The sequence below is a fragment of the Pholcus phalangioides genome, unplaced genomic scaffold (genome assembly GCF_987345545.1).
Source record: "Pholcus phalangioides strain wild (caught in Gottingen) unplaced genomic scaffold, Ppha-v1.0 ptg000011l_1, whole genome shotgun sequence".
Classification (NCBI taxonomy): domain Eukaryota; kingdom Metazoa; phylum Arthropoda; class Arachnida; order Araneae; family Pholcidae; genus Pholcus; species Pholcus phalangioides.
This window is the reverse complement of record NW_028301604.1, coordinates 60,807,693-60,831,569: the sequence shown is the minus strand read 5'-3', so window position 1 is coordinate 60,831,569 and position 23,877 is coordinate 60,807,693. Positions and strand designations below refer to the sequence as shown.

Genomic DNA, 23,877 nt, shown 5'->3' with positions numbered 1-23,877 from the left:
ACTAAACTATTCGAGAGCAGATGGTGCTCCTCAAACATTTATAACTGCTAAAAAAACTTATGTATACACCTAATATTTTGAGTGAGATAAAATCATGGCATTGTATATTTTGCATATAATGCTGCATGAATACAGACTTCATATGCCTTTTGATTCCATCTCACACAAAACACTTCTTTCAAAAATAGTCTTTCAAAGATATCCTGCAAATTTCATACTCATCTTGCACAGTTGTCTTCACAATCGCTCTCCTAGGGTATGTATAAATGACTCTGATTCTTTGACTCATCTGTTGCGAGCATCTCTCTGGCAGGGGTGCATTCTAGACCTCCAATTATTTACCCTTCATTAATGATTTTAATGAACCTGACAGAGGTCTACTAGTGTTATATGCAGATGATGTAAAGTTCACATGATGGCTGAGAGAAAATGGGATAAAGCTTTGTTCAATCTCAATGAAATGACCAAGACGGTCATTTTGTGGAGCCCTGGGCCAACACACTTGAATTCAATGAAACTAAGTGCAGCTTTTTCTTTATCACCAATAGGAAGCTGGCGCTAACAACCTCTGTTACTTTTGGATGAACTGTCCTAACACTAGTATCTCAAGTGAGATATTTGGGATTAATAATAGATAGAAAGTTAAATTTTAAGGCACAGTGTCAAGAAGCAAAACAAAAGGCTAATAAAGCCTCTGGGATTCTCAGTAAAATTTGTTATCCTCGCTCAGCTCTGAGTCAGAAAAAATAAAATACATATGTACAAGGCAATAATCCACCTGATTATGTGGTATGTTCTCCTGTTTTGCTATCGCAAAACCAACTCATATCAAATAGATTCAAATAGTCCGAAATAAAATTCTGCAGTGTTACACAGCGCCCTGTGGTTTGTCAGAAATATCAACTTTGGCAAAGATTTGATATAATTGAATCAATCATACATTTTATCCACTGCATATGTGTTGCTTAGTTTGAACCAGGAAATAACTCAGAGTACGAACATATCAGGGAGATCTCCACTATCCAGGTGGACGATGACTGCCCAGTTGGGAAAAAGCTTGGCTTTCCCAGACAGTGGTAGACTATGCTCCCTATAATCACTATTTGTAAATATTATATTAATATAATGTAAATATATTGCTGGAATTTTTATTAATTTGGAAATTTTTAATTACTCTGGAACACTCTGAATATTGTCAAAATTTCACTATTGCAATCCTATTTGCTGACAAGATGGATCTGAATAGCCACAAATGAAAGTTACGAGAGCAATCACTACTAAATGTGGCCACTATAGATGGCAACACTAAGAGAAATCATTCTTTTAGTCTTTCTATAGAGAGAGATGATCTTTCCTCTAATAACATTTAAACTCAGGTTTTACTCAATATGTCTTGAACATATTAGACTGTTTTTCCTGAAGAATCTTCAGAGTATCTATCTGAGATGGAATAAAACTATTTAAGGTTTTTCTTAAAGCAAAAACATCGTCTGAAGTTTCTATTTCCTGAAGACCCACTAATACCAGGTATTTTTCCTGCCTCATTAAAAAGCTGCTTTTTGGTTTCTTTGGATAAGCCAATAATCTCCTTGTAGATAATATAAGCGAAGCCATGAGTTAAGGTTTTCTTGTCATCTCAAATTGCCCATAAAGTGAAACTATTTTGACTGAGAAGGGGTACTTTATCATCAAAACTCTTTATTCCTTTTTATTATTATTATTTTCTTTTGCTTACTCATACACATTGTCACCTATACTCATACACTCTTTCAGTCAATCAAAGCAAAAAATTTTTCTCTCCTCATCCAGCTCGCATGGAGCAATATTAAACAGAGGAATCTAAGGAAGGCTCTACACTTCAGCACTCCCTAAGAAAAAGAAAATGCATTTCACTCCGTCAGACTCATGCTTGTTAATGAGAATTGAAATAGATGTTGAAAATAAATGGATTTACTCTTAAATGACTTTCCTTAATAAAAGTTTTTATAAGGAAAATGATTTTCTTCTGATGATGTTTGAATTTTAGCAATATTCAGACTTCACTTTAAAATCCAGCTTGAATTAACAACCAACAAGAAAGTAAGACAATCTTTCATGGGCTTGTGTTATGAATGGCACTCCCGTAGTCAGGGGCGGGGGTCCAATCAAGCAAAGGTCCTTAAACTATTGAAGGGTTTTGTTGATACACATAAGATATAATTTCCTCTTTGATTATTCATTAAAATAATAAAAAGGAACCTTGAAAATACTTTAGCATGGCCCCTTAACTCGTTAAGATGGCTTTGCCTGCACTGAGAAAGAACAAACCATAGGCTTTCTAGTTGTGATTAGGCCTATGTGTCACTCAACAAAGAATGTGAATACTTTACGTAATCATTTGACAGACAACACCAATTCAAAAAGTTTCATATTAACCTCTTTACTATCAGGGACGTAATATTGCGTCCAAACACCAGTGGAACAAATTCAATTCATCTCTTCAACCTCTCATCATTCAACCTCTTTTTTCCTGATCGCGAAGTGTTACTATAACCATATGAAACAGAGTTGTGTGTATTTTTCCCCTCTGTTCTCTCACCATCATTATGATATCTCAACAAGATAATGATCAACTGATAACGATGGTGGCGTTCTCCTCCTCCTTCTCACAGCATCTCCCCATACATACTCACACAATGTAATTCTTCTATTACATACTGCACATACAAGTAAGGAAGAGAACAAGTAAAAAACTACAAAACAAGTTTGTAGCTGAGGGAGAAAAAGCAGGGCACTGTACTAATACTTTCTTATACAATTATATCTGTACGGTTCCTTCCCACCCTTATTTCTTTTTTACCCTTTCTTCCTTTTTTATAACGTGGAACAAGGCTACCACATTCATCGGCTATACATCTAATACAGATCATTCAAATTGATTGCTAGCAGCTAGTATGCAAAGAGGTTAACTAGTGCTCATCTAGGAGTGCTTGGTGTACCTACTACTCGCATTGTGAAAAATATTCTTTTTATCAAGTCAAAATAGATTTAAAATTTTAAAACTTTTGTTTGTCTTACAAGACATTGCTCGTAATAAGTCAACATTTGTTTAACCCTTACAGAGGCAATCCCAAGATATCTCATCAAACTTTATCTGTTTTATTTTGGTCACCCCAAAAGGTCGCAGGTTCTTAACACACTTTTATTCCCGATGTGACAGTTATAATGCAGATCAAGAAAATTTTAAAAACCGCTTAAAAGGTTAAAATATTTTCTCATCGTGCGAATCACTTGTAATCCGTAGTACTAAGTAGGCCTACTGTAGATTCATAATTTATAGAAATTATAGATAATCTTATTAAGAGCATAATAACTTACGAGAGAGAACAGATGGTCCTTTTATGTATTCACTCATAAGGCAGTTTCGTCCATCATATGATAGGTTATACCATGATCCTTCTCTAAAGTATTCTTTAGTTAAGCTAAGCATGGAAAAAAAGTGTTCACATTTATAATTTGATTTATTATCTAGTTTTAATGTCACTGTTTCTGTATGGACATGAAGCAAACAATTCTGGTGGTACTTTGATAACTTGCACTGAAATGAAGTTTTCTGTATTGTTTGGACATTACTAAAGGAATACCTGGCCTCCAAAATGATATGAAATGGTATACCACTGGATGAAAAATTCATTAAGCCCTTGAACGAATGACTGTGTGTCTTTGAGCAGTAAAGCAAGCAACAAGGTTTAGATCAGTGTTTTTTAAAGTGGGCAATATCATTCCCTATGAGGCAACAGAATGGTCCAAGGGAGCAACAGAAACTACTGGTATAGCATAGGATTCTATGGGCTCGTTGGAGTTAGGAGATGATGAGAGAGAAAAATTTCTGAAGAAGGGAGAAATGGAACAAAAAGTGTGTGTTTGGGAAACAAAAGTTTAGGTGGGTGGATGTTTTCTTCAACTTGTGAAGGGGTAACACAAAAATAATAACATAGGGGTATCAGTCTTTTCTCAAATCCATATCCATATCTTTGCCTTGATTATTGAAAATCTTTGTCATCAAATCTTGCAAAATTTTTTCTAAAAATTTTACACTCTCATCTGCTTCTGTTTTTTTTCTTATTGAAATCATATTTTTGATTATGATTTCAATATATTTATTTGATTTCGAAATTTTTATTAATATAGTTTTAGTACACTTCTTTTATTCACAGCGTAAAATAATTGTTTCTAGTCACGTAATACCAATCATAGTCCCCCTTATAACTTGTAGTAGTAGTAAATAAAGCAGGAAAAATAGCTAAACTATTTGCTACATACAAGCCATAGGCGGAGATAGACTTGAAAGTCTGGGGGAGGGGGGCGTGATGATGATGTCAATTGATATATACACAGATACATTAGATCAGTCAACTTTACCTTTGATGCTGGGGGCCCCCCCTTCCATATCTCCGCCCATGATACAAACTTTCTTATATTCATACCAGATTGAAAAATTATGAATTTTAGTAAAATGAAACATGATTTGAATGCACAATACACATCTGAGCATTCTTAACCGTTTAAAGGCCAATAGTTTTTATTTACAAAAATAACAGATAAAAATTAATTCAAACATTTCCAGTTTTTTTATCATGTATAGAGAGTTCAAAGTATTTTTTTGAAATAAATTCGGAAACTTTAGGTTGATATAAACATTTTTGACAGAATTTTTTAAATTTGATATTTTCTGGGTATTTTTTCCCATTTTGATTAAAATTTGCCAATTTCAATTTTGAAGTAAATTGAAAATTATTTTGTGTGTTTCTACCACTTAATATATCAATCAAAAGAAATCAATTACTTTCTTTGTACTGTTAAACGTTAAAGAGCTACACATGTTCAAAAATACATGTTCCATTTATGAAACATTGGCCTTTCAAGAGAGCGGGATTCTAGGGATATCTAATGTGCAGTGCGCTGCTTCGATTTTCCCGTTCGAACCCCAGGGTGTTATCATCATTTGACATGATTATAGGGGCTAATTCTGGGTAATATGACACAGAGGAATGTGCTCTCTGGGGTGGATTGCTTATATTGGGTGAGTACTTTTTTATTCTTGCCTTCTTAGAAATGTATATTTTTGCGAACAGCAGACTAATCAAACCGAGTTTGACAATCCTAGATAGCCTTGTTGCGATCGGATGAGTATAACCATATCAAAAAGATACCTCACATTAGAAGAAGCTGTACGATATTTAGAAAATCTTTCAGATTCTGAATTAGAGGATGTAAATATATGCAAATTAGTGCTAATAAAAATGAACATCATGGATGAAGATGATATTGTTGAAAATGATCTAGTATCAACAGTTGCAACTAATGTATGTGAAATGCTAGATAATTTAACAACAAGGAGGATGGGGTGTTATAAACTCCTAAAACGTGTTCTTCAAAAGATGTAGGACAGAAAAAAAGACCAAAACAAAGTGTACCACTCAAGTTTCAAGAAAAGGCAAAACAGTTTTTAGCAATCCGAAAAAAAATTGGAGCATGGGATAAAAAAAGTTTTCTTTAGAATCCGATTGAAACCTTGGCTCTGGATTCCATTGGAAAAGATTTGCCATATGACCATTATAGCACGTTGGATAGTTCATTAGTTTATTCAGAGTTTCGAGAAGCGGATCATAATTCACATTTGAAATTCCAAAGAGTAGTGATAATGAAGGAGGGGTTAATTATTTATCCAGGTTCACGTTGTCAACTGAAAAAAAGATGTCAGGTCATTTGATGGCCATTATATTGTGTCTGCAATGCGAGGATGGTATGCGGTTTGCCAAAAATGTGTATAAATGCTACCAATGTGACAAATGGGTCCATCAAATATATATGTTTTCTTTCTTTTATCACTGACATTAGAAAAAATTTTGAATTTTCTGCACTCACACATTTTTATGTTGAAAAAGCCAGTCTGTGTTGTGAATTTGAATTCATAGTAGAAAATAAAAAATTTCGTGTGATAACTGTACCCCAGAAATAAATAATTGTGAAAATATAGGCGATACCACTTTTCGCTTTCACCTCTCTCCAAGTGCCAATGTCCCATTTATGGAACATCGTGAAAAACAAAGAAAATTTTTTTTTTCTTTAAATTTCAAAGTTGATCTATGTATAGGCATGCAAAAGGACCCCGAATTCTAAATTTCAAAACAATAAGTGACTTTGTTCATAGTTCGGCCTATAAATGGTTAAAATAAATTAATACATTTTTTAAAAAAGGTTAAACTTTTATTTAAAATTTTTTTAAACTGAATATGTCAATGATAATATTTGTCAATTGTTATTATTTTTGCCTTGATTGTGAACGAAAATGTTTTGTGACAGAATCAATCTTTCCTAATTAGTACACAAAGCAATTCCTTCGTATACAGAGCTTACCTTAATATACAGTTATGTTTTTTCTTTAATCAAGAACCTGGTAACTGGAATATTTTTCATCTTTTTTTTCCAAACCATTTAAAAAGAGCTGCTTCCTTATCAGTATGAGCTCTTTCCCCAAATCCCTTCTTGCAAATTTTTAGTTCACCATTCAAAACTTTCTCTAAAAGTCCTCTTTGTTCTTCAAAATTGTATACAGGGTGTTCTGTTAATGGACTGACTAACTCAAAGAGTTGTTAGTAAACATCAAGAGGAAAAAAAATTGAGATGGAACATGGTGCCACAAACCACATTGAGAGGGTGAAAATTGCAAAAAAACACATGCAGGTTTTGCCATCACGCTGGAACAACAAGAAGTACAATGATAACTACAAAAAGATTTATTTGATTAATTATCACAGGAGTTGTTGGAAGTGGTGGCCGCTGACATCATTGCACAGTCTACAATGGCATAAAAATGATTTCCGGACACGCTCGAAGATACCAGGTATGCTTTTGTGATGTCTGCTGCAGTGACAACAATCCGCACTATGACATCCTCTGGCATGTCCACAGGCATCACATAAACGAGTGATTTAAGGTGACCTCATAGGAAAGAAGATCGTAAATCAGATGCATACCAGTGTATTCCTCGTTCGTGTAGTCAGCCATCACGATACTCATTGAAACAGACAGATAACTGCTACACTTGCTTACTACCACAATAGCGCTAATTTACGTTGTCTGCAGCGCATGGTCCTACCATAGCACATGTGTTTCGCAATGCTGCTTATATCAGATATGGTGAGCAAACCCACGAACGCATTTAGCGATCAACTGATATCCACCTTTTGTCTCTTCTGGACTCAGAGCCTGCATGCATTTTTCTTGATTTTCACCCTCTGTTATGTATCTGGCAACACCAGAAAATAAGCAACATTATGTTGTATGAAGGTGGCAACACTTCAAGGAAATGACAACATGCCTGGAATCAGTTGTAAATATTGTTCCATAATAAATTAGTTAAGAATTATCGTTCAGCTCATGATTCACTACAGAAACGGCTCATAAGATACAATAAAGTTGACGACGAGTGAAGAAAAAAAAATCGGAAATGGCAGACATCGCCGATCTTGTAACCGTTTTAAGTAATTTCGTCTCGAAGCTAAACGAAACTCATCCAGCACCTTCAACCGGCGTCAATGTGAAAACGCTTCTTCAATCACAATCGATCTCGTTTGAATGCTACGACGAAGCTAACGAAAGTTTTTTGGTGAATATGTACAAAGACTCGAAAACTAGTTCCAGCTCAAAGGACTCACGGATTCAACAGCAGAAATCGCAGAAGCCAAGAAAATGGTGTTAATCAACTGTCTCGGATCTAAATACTATCACCTGCTTTCCAGTCTAACTTCACCAGATCTCACTTCATCGAAGATGTACGACGACCTGCTGAAAATCTTGAAAGATCATCTCTGCAAAAGGGTACACATCCTGACGGAACAACACAAGTTTCTTTGCCGCACACAACACCCAGGTGAACCAATTTCGAATTATATCGCTACATTAAAAGAACGTTCGAAAACCGCTGAATACAAATCTAGTTGTGGAAATGCTGAGTGCTCAAAATCTGTCATCAACCTCATGCTACGTGCTCAATTTATACGATGATTACAAGATGCCGAAATCTGCGAAAGAATTCTACAACAAGCTGAACTGACGTTTGGCGAAACACTCGAAGTCGCATTAGCGATTGAAGCTTCGAAAATCGAAAATAAAGAACTCTACAAGAGTAATTACTGTTCCAGCATGAATAAAATTGCACAATGTAACAAACACAGGATTTCGCGATGGAAATTGACTCCGCATCGACGCGACAAATCGGCAAGTCGAAAGCGAAACCTTAACCTGAGAGACATCGGGTTAGAAAACGAACTTGTGTCTCCATTGGGGAAAAGGCAACCACCAGACTCAAAACTGTCGAGTGAAACACAAGCTCTCATGCAAGATTTACTTCAAAAAAGGTCATATCAGTAGAGTATGTATTACAGAGCTTCTGAAACGGAAAAATAAAAGTGGATCTGAAGGAAATACTGTTCAATACGTGGAAAATCCGGATCACTTTCAAATAAGCCAAATTGTTGATATATGCACCAACACTGCTGAAAAAGACGATAGAATATTTGCAGTCATTCAATTAAATGTTAAAAATTAGCGCCAGCTCCATCGAGAAGCTACAGCTGTATATTGGGCATGCAGAAAGTTCTATGATTACATCTTCGGTCGAAAATTCACATTGGTAGTGGACAATAAACCAATGATGACTCTCTTGTATCCAGAGAAAAAACTTCCAGCATTGTCAGCTACAAGAATGTTGCGGTATGCACATTTCCTTTCCAACTTTGACTATGACATCAAACACAGAAAATCATCTGAACATGCAAATGTAGACTATTTGTCGAGAAGTCCCTTACCATTGACAGATGCACAAGTCAACACTGTTGATGATGAATATATCCTGCAAGCCCCCAAAGCAGAATGTGCCGAAATGTGTGACGTACGTCACAGAACAACCAGTGCTGTTGCAGAACAATCTGGAAGAATTTTAAGAAAAGTGTAGAAAAACACTATTATGTATACGAGAATTTTTGCCGCAGAACATTTTCAGTCAGCTGAAATTTCATTGCAGAACATCGCAAAATATTCTGCTTTGGGGCTGCAAGCATCAGTGATCAGACACATATCCACAGACACAATTACTTCTGAAGAAATCCGAAAAGAAAAAGAATTGGATGATGATCTTCGTGAACTAAAGAAAAATGTTATGGAAGGAACTTTATATGACCCAGAGAAATAACATTACAAGAAGAAATTCTACTTTGTGGACAGCGTGTAATAATACCTAAGACACTTCAACCAACCATCCTTCAAGAACTACACTCAACTCATTGCGGAATTGTGAAAATGAAAGCACTTGCTCGAAATTACTGCTATTGGAAGAATATAGACTCTGACATAGAAAGTCTAGTGAAAAGTTGTAAGAACTGTTGTAACGTCAAGAAAAACCCCCAGAAAGCTCCAGTGCACAATTGGGAAAGTCCAACAAGAAATTGGCAATGTGTTCACATGGACTATGCGGGACCCTTCATGGGACATTTTTTCTTACTTGTCATCGATGCAAAGTCTAAATGGCCAGAAATCTACTACATGAAGAAAGCTCCAGATTCTGATATTACAATTCATTTCCTGTGAGAAATATTCAGTCGACATGGATTGCTAGAAATTCTCGTTAGTGATAATGCTTCAATTTTCAAATCACAAGAATTCATGGACTTCTGCAAACGAAAAGGTATTCGACAACGAATGATAGCTCCTGGTCATCCCTCAACGAATGGACAAGCAGAACGTTACTGCCAAACTCTGAAGACAAAACTGAAATGCATGGAATTCGAACGAGGAACACTTCACGAAAAATTATGTAAACTACTGTTTCGGTACAGAGCTACACCTCTTTCATGTGGAAAGACACCAGCAGAATTATTGTTGGAGAGAATCTCAGAACAAAGCTAGATCTCTTCAAACCTACAACTCCTGAGTCATACAAAAACAATGCAACACAGCCAGTCTTTGACAAATTTTTCAAGGAAGGAGATAGAGTACAGTCAAGGAATTACACTCATTCAAGCCTATGGAAGTATGGAACTGTTGTTCAACGATTGGGTCGTGTTCATTACCTAGTTGAACTAGATGATGGATACATTATCAAGAGACATTTTGAACAGCTTCAACGGTGTGAAGTCAATTGACCATCTTCTCCAACTCCTATTCGACTATCTATTCCTATGAAACACTTCCCTCGGAAGAAATTTGTCACTTTTAGTGATCATGTAAGTCAACGAGAGATTCCTGCAATTTGACAACACAAGACTTCATCTATGGCAGATGCTTCTACTGAAACAGAGCAAACTTCAAATGCAACTCCTCGATCAACAAGAACTATTTTTCCTCCAGCCCCGACTACCCAACTGAGACGCTCAACTCGCTCCAGAAAACCAGTTCAAAGATTGAACTTGTGACTGTTCAAATGTTGATTCTTGTGTATAACTTTTGATTGTATCGTTGTATCATTAATCATCTCTTAATTTAGAGTGGGAGAATTGTTATGTATCTGGCAACACCAGAAAATAAGCAATATTATGTTGTATGAAGGTGGCAACCTTCAAGGGAATGACAACATGCCTAGAATCAGTTGTAAATATTGTTCCGTAATAAATTAGTTAAGAATTACTTTTTCCGCTTATGATTCACTACAGAAACGGCTCATAAGATACTATAAACCCTCTCAACGTGGTTTGCGATATTATGTTCCATTGTAATTTTTGTTTCTCTTGATGCCTATTAACAACCCTCTGAGTTTGTTGGCCCATTAACAGAACACTCTGTATAGCAAACTTTGAAAAATTCCAATTTTTTTTAAACCTCACTTTTTTCTCATTTTTTGTTTTCAACCAACTGTACAGCTTTAATTTTTGAAGCAATGAATAGCATTTTGCCCTTGACATTTTCAAAAATCAACTCACACACAATAACATCACAGCAACCAATGTCAAAATATGCACTAAAAGTATTCTGGAGGTTAAACTCTTGGGGATAAATAACCTTAGTATTTTTCTCTCCAACGCAGAGAGGAGTGAAAAAAGGGAGGCAAAGAGTATTTTAAAGTACGTACTCACAAATGCCTGACTAGAATGTCTTCTAGGGAAAAAAGGGTGCATTATCAGTTGTACCTACATACTGTAGAAAGGTAAATACCCATAAGAGGATTTAGGTAAGATTACTAAAAAATTTGTGAAAATTTGCTATAGGTGTACTTTAGTGAAATCAGTGTTTGTTATGAGGAATTAAAATAGAATAGATAAGCAATATGAAATCAACAGTACACGGAAAAACTTTGTTAAATGTGAAAGTTTGTTATAAGCAAGTCAGACAATTAGAATTTATCAAAATTTTTAAGCTGCTAAAGTGTTTTTTTTAGTATGTTAGGATAATCAACCCTTTCAGACCTAGCACTTACTTTTGCTGTAGGCATTATTTTTTGACTTCAACACCCTGACTTCAATGATAATACAAACATAATCGTTGAAGTCAGGGCTGAATGCTCTGAGGTTAGAAAAAGAATATCTACAGCGAGAGAAAAAAGCATTGAGAAATATTTTTTGCAGATTAAGGTTTTAGAAATTCAAAACAGTTCTGACATTTTTGTAAAATTAGCCCAGTTACTGGAAATTTTCTGGTCGTATTTCTTTGAATCAACTGTATATAAAACATTTTAATGAAAATTCATTAGAATACTTTGAAAGCAGAATGAAAGGGAAAAAAATGATTGAATAGGCTACAGCTTTGAGTTAGCTGAAACAGCTAAAATTAACTTTTGAAGCAATGCAAGTTGCAGCTTTATTATGGTAAATTATGAAAATTTCAATATATATATTGCTGCACAAATACACCAGACCTTGGGTAGGTTTTTCAGGCAGAAAGAAACTCCTGCTCATTCTTGGGAATTTTATATGATTTCTTGTTCCTGAAAACCTGAAGCACTTAAGTTGGAAGTTGGGAAAATTACTGTTAATACAGTAACACTAACAATGGAATATAAAACAATTTCCAAACAAATTAATGGGAAATATTTGTTGAAAATTTAATTAATCTTCTCTAACATTGCTTGAAAAAAAATAGAAGAAAGGAAAAAAAGATAAGAGCTTCCAAGTTCAAATCTTAAACTAACAACCAAGTCAACTGAAAATTTTAATATTATAAATGTTAATAAAACTGTAGAAGGAGCTTGAGGGGGGGGGGGGAAAGATTGCTTTCTTTCTTTTATGAGACTAATTTTTATGATCATACTTAAGAAAGTGAAAACATGACAGATGATTTGCAAGAGATGAGATGTAAAGAGATAAATAGCATTTTCTGGAGAAAGAGTTTGGAGGTCTTTCTGTCTTGTAAAAAACAGACAGCAAGTCACAACTCAAGTTTCTTGTGATCTTTTACTGAAATTTTTTTCAGTGTGAATCACATCAAAATGGTGTTATGCAAATGCAGGAGAAGAGAAGATAAAAAATGAAAGCTTATGAAGAAAAGATTATTATACAACACCCTGTTATTTTTAAATAATCTTAAACAGATGAAAATCAGATCAGGATAGCTATCTAAAGCTGAACACAATTTGCTTTTTAATGCAGCCGTTTTGATGCCAGACATTTGAACCCCTTATTTTTGAAGGCCATTTTGATCACATTTATTGCATTTGATTGTATTGATTCACTAAAAAATGCTTAGATTATTTTCTGACATTCTCAAAATGTGGTTCAGGTGTGTTTACACACGCTTATAGGCCATTAGTAATGCTTTTTATCTCTAGGCATGCATAGCATGAGCTGAGCAAAGCTGGGCTCGGCTGTTATTTATTGATTCCATAGGCAGAGATATAAGGAGTGGGGGGCAGCATCAAAGGTGGAACCGACTGATCTAATATATATGTATATATATGAATTGACATCATCGTGCCTCCCAGATTTTCAAGTCTATCTCTTTCTATGATTGTTTCACTGAAAAATGCTTAGATTTTTTCTGACTTAATCAAAATGCGGGACATGAAATTCTGAAACATAGCTATGCTTTCTTTATGCGTGCTTTGATAATGCTCACATCAAAATGGCAACATTCAAATGTCTGTAGTTCAAACGTAATGTTGGCATCTGAAGACAGAAATGAAGAACAATTGATGGTACTTTTTTCTTTCACTCTCAAGTGGGATCACCACATTTGGCGCTTCAATTGCTATAAAGAAGAATAATTTTGTTTTACAGTTGAAACTTCAAATCTCAAATGTTTATTGAGATGGAAGGTAAGGTGGAGAAGGCACTATAATCTTTATTTTGAAGGATATTTTGGTGATGGCTGACACTTTTTAATGAAGTTGACCAATGGTCACAAATCAATTCACTCAAAATTATTTATCAAGACTTATGATTGTGTGGCAAGACATATCAATGCCTTTCAGTGGACATGTTGTGTAGAATTACATATGAAGAAAGATGAAAATCTGAGACTTGTAGATTCAAAAACAAAATGTTGAGAAACTCTAGTTTGTTTCTTCTGCTCTACTGCATATTAATTTGCTTTGCACTAGAGAGGTGTGGTAGCCCTTTGATTTTCTATAGATGATTTTCCTTAGAATCAATGACGCAAGTAATTTTTAAAGTGTATTTCCAGATATATTTTTCTAAAGTCTATATTTCTCAGAGCTGCAACATTTTTTTACAAATGTACTTCTTTTTTCAACCACAAAGAATCTCCTTGATCAAATTTCAATAATGTAAAATGTCCCTTATTTGTACAGTCAAATAATCCGTATTCAATACCAAATTATACTCAAGCTATTATTTTTGGGCGGAGATACCCCTGAACACCAATGATGTGTGAAGGTGAATTAATTGTATACCTATATATATATATTGACATCATCTTCTTCTTCAAGTCTATCTGTGCTAATACTGTTATAATATACTTGTACATTGAAAAATTAGTGGTGAAGACTGATTATGAGAAAAAACACAGAATACTTAACTTGAAGATCAATACAAGAGTTGGGATTAAAAAAGAGGGGGGGGGGGGGTGGGAAAGTTCCAAAGAAATAGCAGGTAGTCACCCAAATTGAAACTTACCTGCACAAATTAGAATTCTTCTTCCCTACCAACCTCCATACAGTGCCAAAGGAAACATAATCCAATATAACTGGTGTCCCAGATTGGTTGAAAGCAACAGTGTTTGTCAAATCACACTGAAATTTAAAAATAACATCAGTATCAGGAACATAAATGATCAAACAGAATAATTTTTCAATAAATTCTTTTTTATTAATGTAGTCAGAACTTGGTATAATGTCACATCTGAGGACCAAATGAAAATTATTTCATAGGTGAGGTGACTTAATAATGAGTAAGCCCAAAATTTGCAAATAAGGCTGATATAACCTTTTAAACGTTGACGCTGAAAGTAATAGACGCTAAATAATTTTAACATGTTAATAATGATTCAATAGGTAAGATTTAAACAAGTCAAAAATATTATCTCTTACTCGAATTAAATGAAGCTTGATTCGTAGAATTGCGTAATTAACAGTGTCAAAAGCTTTGAAAATAACTAAGAAAATAGCTGCTATATCAATACTGTTATAAGTGAACTTAGCAAATAGTGCTAATACTTAGGTATTATCAGAGAGAGATTAAGGTCGGTAAAGAAAAAAGTATAAAGTTGGGGTTTTGCTGGCCCCTTCAAAAGTCGAGGCCCAGTGCACCCACCATTAAATCCACATCTGGACATTTTTAGTGTTAGAGTTAAATCAAAGCTTGATATATTGGGAAAATATTTAGGCACCAGCAAATTTTTATAGGCATCAATATCCCCCCTGACAAATTTGATTAAAATTCAATTCTTTTGACTTCTATTCTTTGACTTTTCTACAGGACTTGGAAACCCCTTTCTGTAGCAGATAGATTGACATAATTTTATAAAATTTTATAGTTCTGAGAATTCAATTCATTTATCAAACATATAAAAAATTAGGCGCCAATCTCAATTTTTCAGTCACCATGGCAACCTGGTGCCTGGAATGTCAGCCCTGAGTTAAGCAAAAATCCATACTTGTTTTTAGAGTTGAAACTAATTTTATCTAGGCATGAAAGTAAGCGGTTTTTAAAATATTTTTTAAAGATTTCGGAAAGTAAAGACAAAAGAGATATAGGTCTATAATTACTTAATTCCTCCATATCACCTTTCTTAATCGCTTTGCTCACAAGCGATTGGTAAGAAATTTGAATGATCTCTGTTTGACAACTCAGCGATAAATGTGATACAAGTTTTGACAACCTTGTTCTAACGTAATCGCATGTTAGAAAAAAGAAGGAATGGGGAAAAAATGTAGAAAAGTAAGGAAAAAAAAAACAAATGAAAGGACTATTTCTCATCTGTAATAGTTAAAAATAAGAGATAGTAGGTATGAAGTATGTTTCACTTCATACCTACAATCATGTAAAAGTTTTGTGGTGATGGGGAGAGAAGAAAGAGAACAGACTTGTTTGAAATTATTCTACTGGTGTTTGGGCGCAATAAGAAAATAGAGGTAACAGTAGAGATTTTGAGAGAGTTGGGAAAAGTACCTCAATTCATAAGATCGTCAAAAAGATATGTCAATATAGTTGACCAGGGCTGACCAAATTGCAAAAAATCTAGAAATCAAAAAAAAATTTTTGCCCAGAAAAAAAGTTCCAAAATAATGCTTCTTTTGACTTTTTCGGGGCATAGTAACCCTCTTTGATGTTGGCACATATGCTGCTATAAATTACAAACATTTTGTGCTGCTCTGAGCTTGCAATTTAGTAATTGCACAAAGAAAACTTTAGGCACCAATACTAATTTTTTAGTCGTCATGATGACCTGGCACCTGTGATTTGCCCAGCCCTGCAATAGACTATTGCTAATCTGGCACATATCAGATCAGGTGTGCTGGTTTAACGGAATTTAGTTAAAAAAAGCCCATTTAAATAATATAAACATTTGCACACAAACATGCAGAGAGAAGTTTTGCTCTGCTCTACTATAGAAGAAAACCTGTCTAAAAACGCCAGATCACTGGATGGGTCAGACTAGTGCACCACCAGATTATTGAGAGTCAACTGTACAGGATGTGAGTTTTTTTGCACAAATTTTTAGCAATTTTGCATCAATTCATATTAAAAAATTTTATCATTTAGTGTGAACAAAGTATCATAAACTTCACTAGATTCTATCACAGTGCAGTAAAAGGAATGTGTATTCAGTCTAATATGTGTTATTAGGTTTCTAGGGTGATTTCAGGGCCGTCTTAAGAGAATCATGAGCCCCCCCGGGATCAAGTGATTTTTCTGAGGTAGTACCTAGCAAATTCACAAAAATTTCAACCAGATCACATTTTTGTGAGGCCCCTCTTTTCTAGAGGTGCCTGGATGGGTCAATGCATTAAGATGGCACTGGGTGATTTGCTGAGGTGAAGCACTGGTTAATTAGATGGGTTTAAAATGTCAATATTAATATCACCGACTAAGAGAATGTTTTTATTTTTGATTAGTGGTAAAATTTTCTGCCTTTCATCACTAAAAACATCAGTAGGGATGGAATGGGATCAATATATAGAGAGAAGGTTCACAATATAAAACAACAGGATAACAATGTCCTGTATTTCTTCAAGATAAGTGTTTATATTTGAAAAAAAAGACAATTAATAAAAATGAACAGTACCTCCTCACATTCCATATTTTGATATTGGAAAAAGAAAACGCCATCTTGATCTGATTTCAGAAAGATACAAGCTTGATCGATTCCTATATTTTCGCACGGATATCTAGCTTCAACAGATTCCATCTCCAATTTGCAACAATGAAAGTATACATGCAACTAACATTATTTTATCCTGTTGACATGAAATAGAATTTTAGATTCTTTATAAATAATAACTTAAAGAGGCAAAAATAATCGAAACAACGAAAAACTGAAGTTTTACTAAAAACTCAATGTATTTGACAGGAGCATTCCACAATAAAACTACATGAGCAAATAAATATATTACCCTCAGTAACAGGGGAAACTGTGAATTTTATGTTTTTAGAACTGAATTAATTGGGAAATCATCAGAAATTAGTTTCTGTTGACAGAAGCACATGAAATTTGCTATCAAATATTTACGATCTGGAACGTTGTGACGCAAAACGCATACTAACATGTGAAGCCTTCAATATCAGGATTCTTGTGATTAGACTCTCGATAATGGAATATAAGGCATCTCAACATAATTATGAAATCGATCGCTTATCGTTAGCAAAAGTATGATCACTTGCTAAATCATATTACAGTGACAATCAAATACACGTGATCTTGTTTACCAATATATAAAATATACCGAACCAGATTATCGCCATACTCAATCTGACCATATTTTATCCAGAAAAATATGCGAATATAGGGAATATACAAACTGACATCATCCTAATGCGGATTATAGCTGGAGTGACCATATTTTCTGGAGAAAAATACGGGAAATTTGGTTTGCAAATATACGGGACATTGCCAATTGCCTCCAAAAAGTTGCAAAATTATGACAAAATTGCCAATTAAGGCACAAAACTAAAAAATTCTCTAAAATACCACAAATAACTGTTTTCAATCCGCAAGTATCTAGATTTTCAGAATAGGCACCGTTTGTGGTGATTCGAGAATTCAAATCAAATCAAAAATTTATTCATTTTCAACATACAGAGATTTATATTAGTTTTTTACAACAATATTTATCATCCAGAGGCTGTGACGCCTGTACGGATGATTGAAAATTTACATGATAATTAATGAATAAAATATATAAAACATACGACATGAACAGGAACATTAAAAAAAGACATATACAACATAAACGAGACAAAATTATAATTAATTAATTATTCCGAATATTTTTTCCTAGTTAATCGATTCAAATTTATTTTTTCCACCCTCACAAAACCTTTCCCCACAAATGAAGGGAAAAAGACTGCTGCCACAACATTTTCTCATATTTGTTTAGTTTCACTTTGTGCTCAGAACGTGTTTATTCTGCAAAATATATAATAAGAAAAAGGATTTTTGGTGAAATTTACAGACAGTGTCTACGTTTTATTTAAAAAAAATTAGTGTTACTCTCAACGCACAAGATGATGAGTAAAATTTATTAAATGTATTAACTTATTCACAGCTGCTTGTTAAATGTGAAAAGCCGCAGGCTTCTGCCAAAAAAAAAAAAAAAACTCCATGTATATATATACCATTTATAGTGTATTTTTGAAAGCCGGTGGGGAGGGGCAATATCTCCCCTGATCCCCCCAAATGACGGGTTTGTGTAAAAACATGGGCCCAACCGGGCACGAGCCCTTGGGGGTTTCAGAAGAAGATGTGTGTGTGGAGCGTCACGAAAATTACATCTGGTAAAAATTTCAGGAGTGACCAAGTGAATTTGCCAAGTAGGGCCTCAGAAAAAAAACACATGGCTCGGGGGCCCGTGATACTTTCAAGACGGTCCTGGGTCAGCACTTATAGGAATTTTCAAATTACGGTCTACTTTCACAACGTGTACCTAAACAAGTACATGTTCTATAGGGATGTTCCCTTTGCTTGGAATGTCTGTAATTTAGGTCACGTATACGCACATCTGTGTGTGGGAGTATTCGGGGAAAATCATTCCTTGAAACATAAACAACAATTCATGTTGTTTGTCTTTAGTTTTGCCTACAGTTTACTTTTTGCCTCTCGGAACCGTAGCTTTCGCCGTTTCATCTCATGAAACTACTCAAAATTTTACGTGAGAATACTTTAACTAATAAACAATAAAAATATAATAAATCCAACGCATACGTACTGAGAGGCATATTTATTAAGGAAAACCAGATTAACAAAAATTAAACCAAATTGCTTCATTTCTTGTGGTTTAATTAATTTATTGTTCAAAATTTCAATTTTTTTTTCAAGTTCTTCCATTGACTCTTGTTTTTTACCTTTACCAAGTGGGTGAATTCGAGTTCTTATTTTCTGGACTTTATTTTGTACTTACACTCTACAAAAGATTCATTTAATGGAATTTTATTTGCAATATTACCCTCCATTGCTTCTTTGTTGTGACCCATCCCAAGACCATTGCTTATGATTATTTGTTGCTTTTATGCTCTTCATTTTTTTAAAATTTCAAATCTTTTTATGTGTAATTTTGGACTTGGAGATCTTAAATCTGGTGGTATTTTTGGTAAAATAATTCGTCCACTTTCTTTTAGAGGGGCGGGACGAAGTGCATACCCATCATAAGTACCAGTATGTGGCCGTCTACAGAAAAAACACGTTGATTTATTCTGACCTCCTCTTTCTGGGAAATTTATGGTTGAATGAGGTTTGGCACACATTGCACAGTTTGGTTTACGATGGAAAAATATGAGCTGTGCACGAAGTTAAGGCAATTTTTACACTGCAACGGGAAATCGTTCCCACGATACCTTTCTATAATTATATCGGAATGTGAGATATGTCTGTAATGTTTGCAATGTGTTTAGAAGTTAACGGTACTTCCACCAACAACAGTGGAAGTGGTCTTCCATTAAATATATTTTTCATATTATTAATATTGTTTACCTGTATTCCCTTGGCAACTAAATCATCCTCAATAACACATATATCCACATTAGCAGGAAGCCCTTTCAGTACAAATTTCAAAGTCCTCTCAGATTGTAACCGATAAGTATGGTATTCAAAACTTTTACTGTCCAAAATTTTTTTTACCTTTCTGTGATTCATATCCGAAAAAACATTAATACAACTGAAAGTTGGTTTAGAGGTTGGGTTGATCGCACATATTTTTTTAATGTCTTTAAAATCGTCAATCTAGTTATCACCCCATTGAGTAATTGCAATCGGTGGAATTTTCTTAACCCCAGAAGAGGAAAACCTGTCACTGCATGTCTGTGCGCAGAAGTTTATGCAGTGCACGCCGCTTTATGTGATCACATCGGAGGATTCAGGGTTTCTGACGACAATGACCATATCCGAACTTTATCCGAAAGACACCCAAAAGCAAATATGATGATCATATCTCCAGTTTAATCGAACGGGATTTATGAAAACGGGACTCTTGAGTTTTTGTTTTCGACGCAACTGGTTGCAAAATGTTCAGTCTTGCCGTTTTATTTTTCCATGTTGTTCTAAAATAGGATATTTTTATTTTAAGCTTAAACCCTGCGTTTATTATGACTCAGCTATTATGAGAAGTCTAAATGAAATCATCGTATTTCATAATTATTAATTGATTTTATGAATTATAATTTTTTTATATGTACGCTACGCTTTCCATAGATAACTAAGAACGTCTTTCGGCCGAGTAATTGTGAATCTTGTCTACTGAAAGAAACTGACTAAAAAAGAGCTGAAGGAAAGGCCGTTTGTGTGTATTTTTACATTACATTTGTCTCCATTATAGGTGAGCCATTGCAAAAGTAACTTCATTCGTAAATGAATTATAGCAGGTGCTACTGCTCAAATAGGGAATTGTGAACCGAGTATAGAAACGATTACCAACAAGGAAAGAGTACAACTTCTATATAGTATTGTAGGTTGATAACGATCATTTATCGGGAAAAAAATTCTGGTTCAACCTGATGGTCAAAATACGCAAAAAACTTTTGAAAAAAATTGATAACATAAACCAAAATTCAGATTATTATAAACGATTTTTTCCCCAAGCTATGATATTGATCTGTTCCGTACTTTGCAAAAGTCATAGCAATACTCGAATGATTATAATATCCGTGATTTCGATAAGTGGCATCTACTGTATTATTCAAATGGACTTTTTCAACATACTTCCAATAATCCCGCACACATTGGTTTGGTATGTGCCGGATTAGCGAGAGTTTACAATAATTTTTTACATGAACATATAATTATATAGCACTATTGAAGCAATATTTCTATTATATTGTCTTTGCGATTCGACGCTGTAATGTTCTCTGAGAAAGATTTTCTAAGACGTTCCGTTTTTATCAATTGGTTTTGCGTTGTTAATGAAATCCTGTATTTGATCCGGTTTCTCAGCTAGACGATCTAACCACCCTACACCAGGCGTGGCTGCAGACAAAATTTCCACCCATCCGAGGCATCGTTTCGGCATCCATCCAACTTATAAGCAGCATCAGTGAAACGACCACGGAAGCTCACAGCTGTTTTCCCAGCTAGATGAAATGCTTTCAAAATTAGTTTTCTCAACAAATCCCCTGCTTCCACGCGTCATGTGAAATATTTCCAGAACGATTCCAGTATAAATTTACCAGCAGTAGAATAGTTTTTAAAATAAAATAAAAAATTGCCAAGGAGACGCATATTGATTGCTACCGATGAGCATCCTAAAAGACAGTTTGCTATTTAGCCCTTTCAGACCCGAGCATTCATTTTTTGGAAAATGCTTTGAATTTTTTTGATACTCAAAAAATACATTGAAAACAAAAACATCAGCAATTTTTTATTTTTTTCGAATTTAAAATTTTTATTTATTTATTTTTTTGTGAAGAAATAATCCACTCTTCAAGTTTTTTTCAGCCAAGATGAGATGCAGGGTATATTCATCTTAACATAAATTTTTTTTCTGAATTTTATTGATAAATTTTAAATTTTATGTAATAAATCACACCTTTTGCGGACGTCCTTTCTCCTGGAAGCCATTTCAAGAACCCCCGAAAGTTCAACTTTAAGTGCTGCCCTCTGATCAAAGCCCCTAAAGTTCATATTCACCATATTTCTTACTCAAAACTTACAGAATCCTTTAAGACAGAGCTTAACTCCCTGAGGTTAAAAAAAGCAATCACCACATTTGTTGCATGCAAGGTCTGAAAGGGTTAGAGGAAGTGTACATACGCCCTCATACCTTCTCTAAAGTATTTTATCAGTTTCGCGCAATCAGCTAAGGGAGCATTTCTCAACTTATGGTCAGCGGACCAGAGGTGGTACGTGACGATGTTATAAGCGATTCTCAGAGAGATCCGATTATTCGATTCTAACTGAATGAAAAACTATTCTATTGTTGTAATTGATATTAGTATTAACCATATGGGTTCAAAGAAAAATTGTACCTTCACACTTGGGTTCACCATACCTCATCAAGAAAAATGCGGAAATTGGGATCACATAATACGGGATATCACAAATTGTTGCCAAATGATGCAATTTACGATAAAATTGGTTTTTCTTCAAAAACTGGCGAAGGGAGGAGAAATGAAGGACTGCTACAAATCGCAGTAAGCAAAAATGTATGTGACGAAAAAAATTGAAATGACTGATGACCACATATCATTGGGAAAAATAAGGGGCACCGAGATCTTAAATACGATAAAATACAGGATGTCGTCAATTGTCATCAAAAACATTTCCATAAGTCAACAAAATCTCTAATTTAAGTTATTTTGATATGTTAATTGTTTTTTTATTGCTTGATTTAAATTAATTTCAGTTAAACTCACTAAAAGATTGAGAGAAAGCCCGCTGAAACTGACAAATATGTAAGATTAATATTTTTATTTATAACTATAATTATCATAATAAGTTATCAAAACTCTTTTTTATTCATGATTTTAGTAAAAATTACAAATTAAAATAAACATCGTTGAAAAAACTGGATAAATGTATAAAACAATTCGGAACAACTAAAAATACAGGAATGCCCGTAATACAGGACATACGTGGTCCACCAAATTGTTTCAGACATTTGCTGATTCTTGAATTCAGAAAGGTTGAGAAACGCTAAGATAAGGTACGGTATTTATCAACTTATCTGAACTGGGTCCATGTTTCGGATATGGGAGGGTCAACTCTTTTACAATATCAAACAGTTTTTAAGTATGAAACTATTACACTTTTTCGGATGGTTAATTGGTGATAGGCAGCGAAAGTAGCCTAATTAATACGCGAGACAGAAGAAAAAGGATAAATACTCACCAATCACTTATGTATTCTGAGAATCGAAACGTTCGCAATCGGTGAGCGAAATCTGAAAACAAAACTTCTAAAAGTTCTATTTTTTTATTTTTCGTCTAGCGGGTGACATATATAAATGAATTTTTTTTTCTCGAATGTTTGGCATGCTTCGTTTTGAAGACAATGCTGAAGGCGAAAGTAAGACCGGTTCTTGTAAGAAGACATCCTAGTATCATATCATTAGAGATTAAGGAAAAAGGAAATTTAAAAAAAAAGAACACAAGCAGAAAAATTTACCTTCAGAAAACTTTTAACTGATTATAAATTTGAAATATTCATAATTTTAAATTTTAACAACTAGATTACATTGTTAAAATGGGTGGCAAAAAACAATGAGACTTCCAAAAGTATGTTTTCACGATTTCTTAGAATAAATGAAGAATCATTTGAAATAATACCTTAAAAATAAAATAGAAATAGTGAATATTAAATTTAAAAAATTAGGGTAGGCTGTGTCATAGACACGGCCGCAAGTGTTGACGTGAATACGTTCTGTGGGTATACATTTGCTTGGTAAGTACTGACATAATGGAATTTGTATCATCAGATTTATCCTTGGAATAGCTAACAGACGATATAAATACTGTCCATTTGCGTTCGAACTTCACGAGATATAGCGTAAATCAATTCGTTACGTAAAGCAATTTCATTACGAATGCTAGCCGTGAGCATGTTGCCTAGAATGGAAATGGTATTAAAACCAGAGTAGTATTATTTTATTTGTCTTTAAAATGCCTATCAGACGACACCATTAGCTTCTGTTTGCGTTGCGAACCTCTCGAGATATTGCGTAAAATAATTTCGTTACGAAAGTGAGCCGTGAGTCTAGTGCCCAGAGCAAAAGGGGTACAGTCGAACCCCGTTGTAACGCTA

General features: G+C 34.4%; 1 protein-coding gene across 8 annotated transcripts in view; it reads right to left on the bottom strand.

The window, feature by feature from the left end:
* The window catches only part of Hgsnat (Heparan-alpha-glucosaminide N-acetyltransferase), a 78,550-nt gene extending 55,498 nt beyond the window's left edge, over positions 1 to 23,052 (bottom strand). For 3 of the 8 annotated variants that reach the window (XM_089239825.1, XM_089239828.1, XM_089239830.1), the window contains exons 1-4: positions 17,196 to 17,419; positions 16,717 to 16,888; positions 14,106 to 14,221; positions 3,358 to 3,461 (exon numbers count right to left, since the gene is read on the bottom strand). In XM_089239825.1, the coding sequence (XP_089095951.1) occupies positions 3,358 to 3,461; positions 14,106 to 14,221; positions 16,717 to 16,839 (343 nt within the window). In that variant the 5' untranslated portion in view covers positions 16,840 to 16,888; positions 17,196 to 17,419. Of the gene's footprint in view, positions 1 to 3,357; positions 3,462 to 14,105; positions 14,222 to 16,716; positions 16,889 to 17,044; positions 17,420 to 22,965 lie in introns of those variants that run through there. The other 5 variants (XM_089239827.1, XM_089239832.1, XM_089239826.1 and 2 more) reach the window with 4 other exon arrangements.
* Between the last annotated feature and the right edge of the window lie 825 nt (positions 23,053 to 23,877).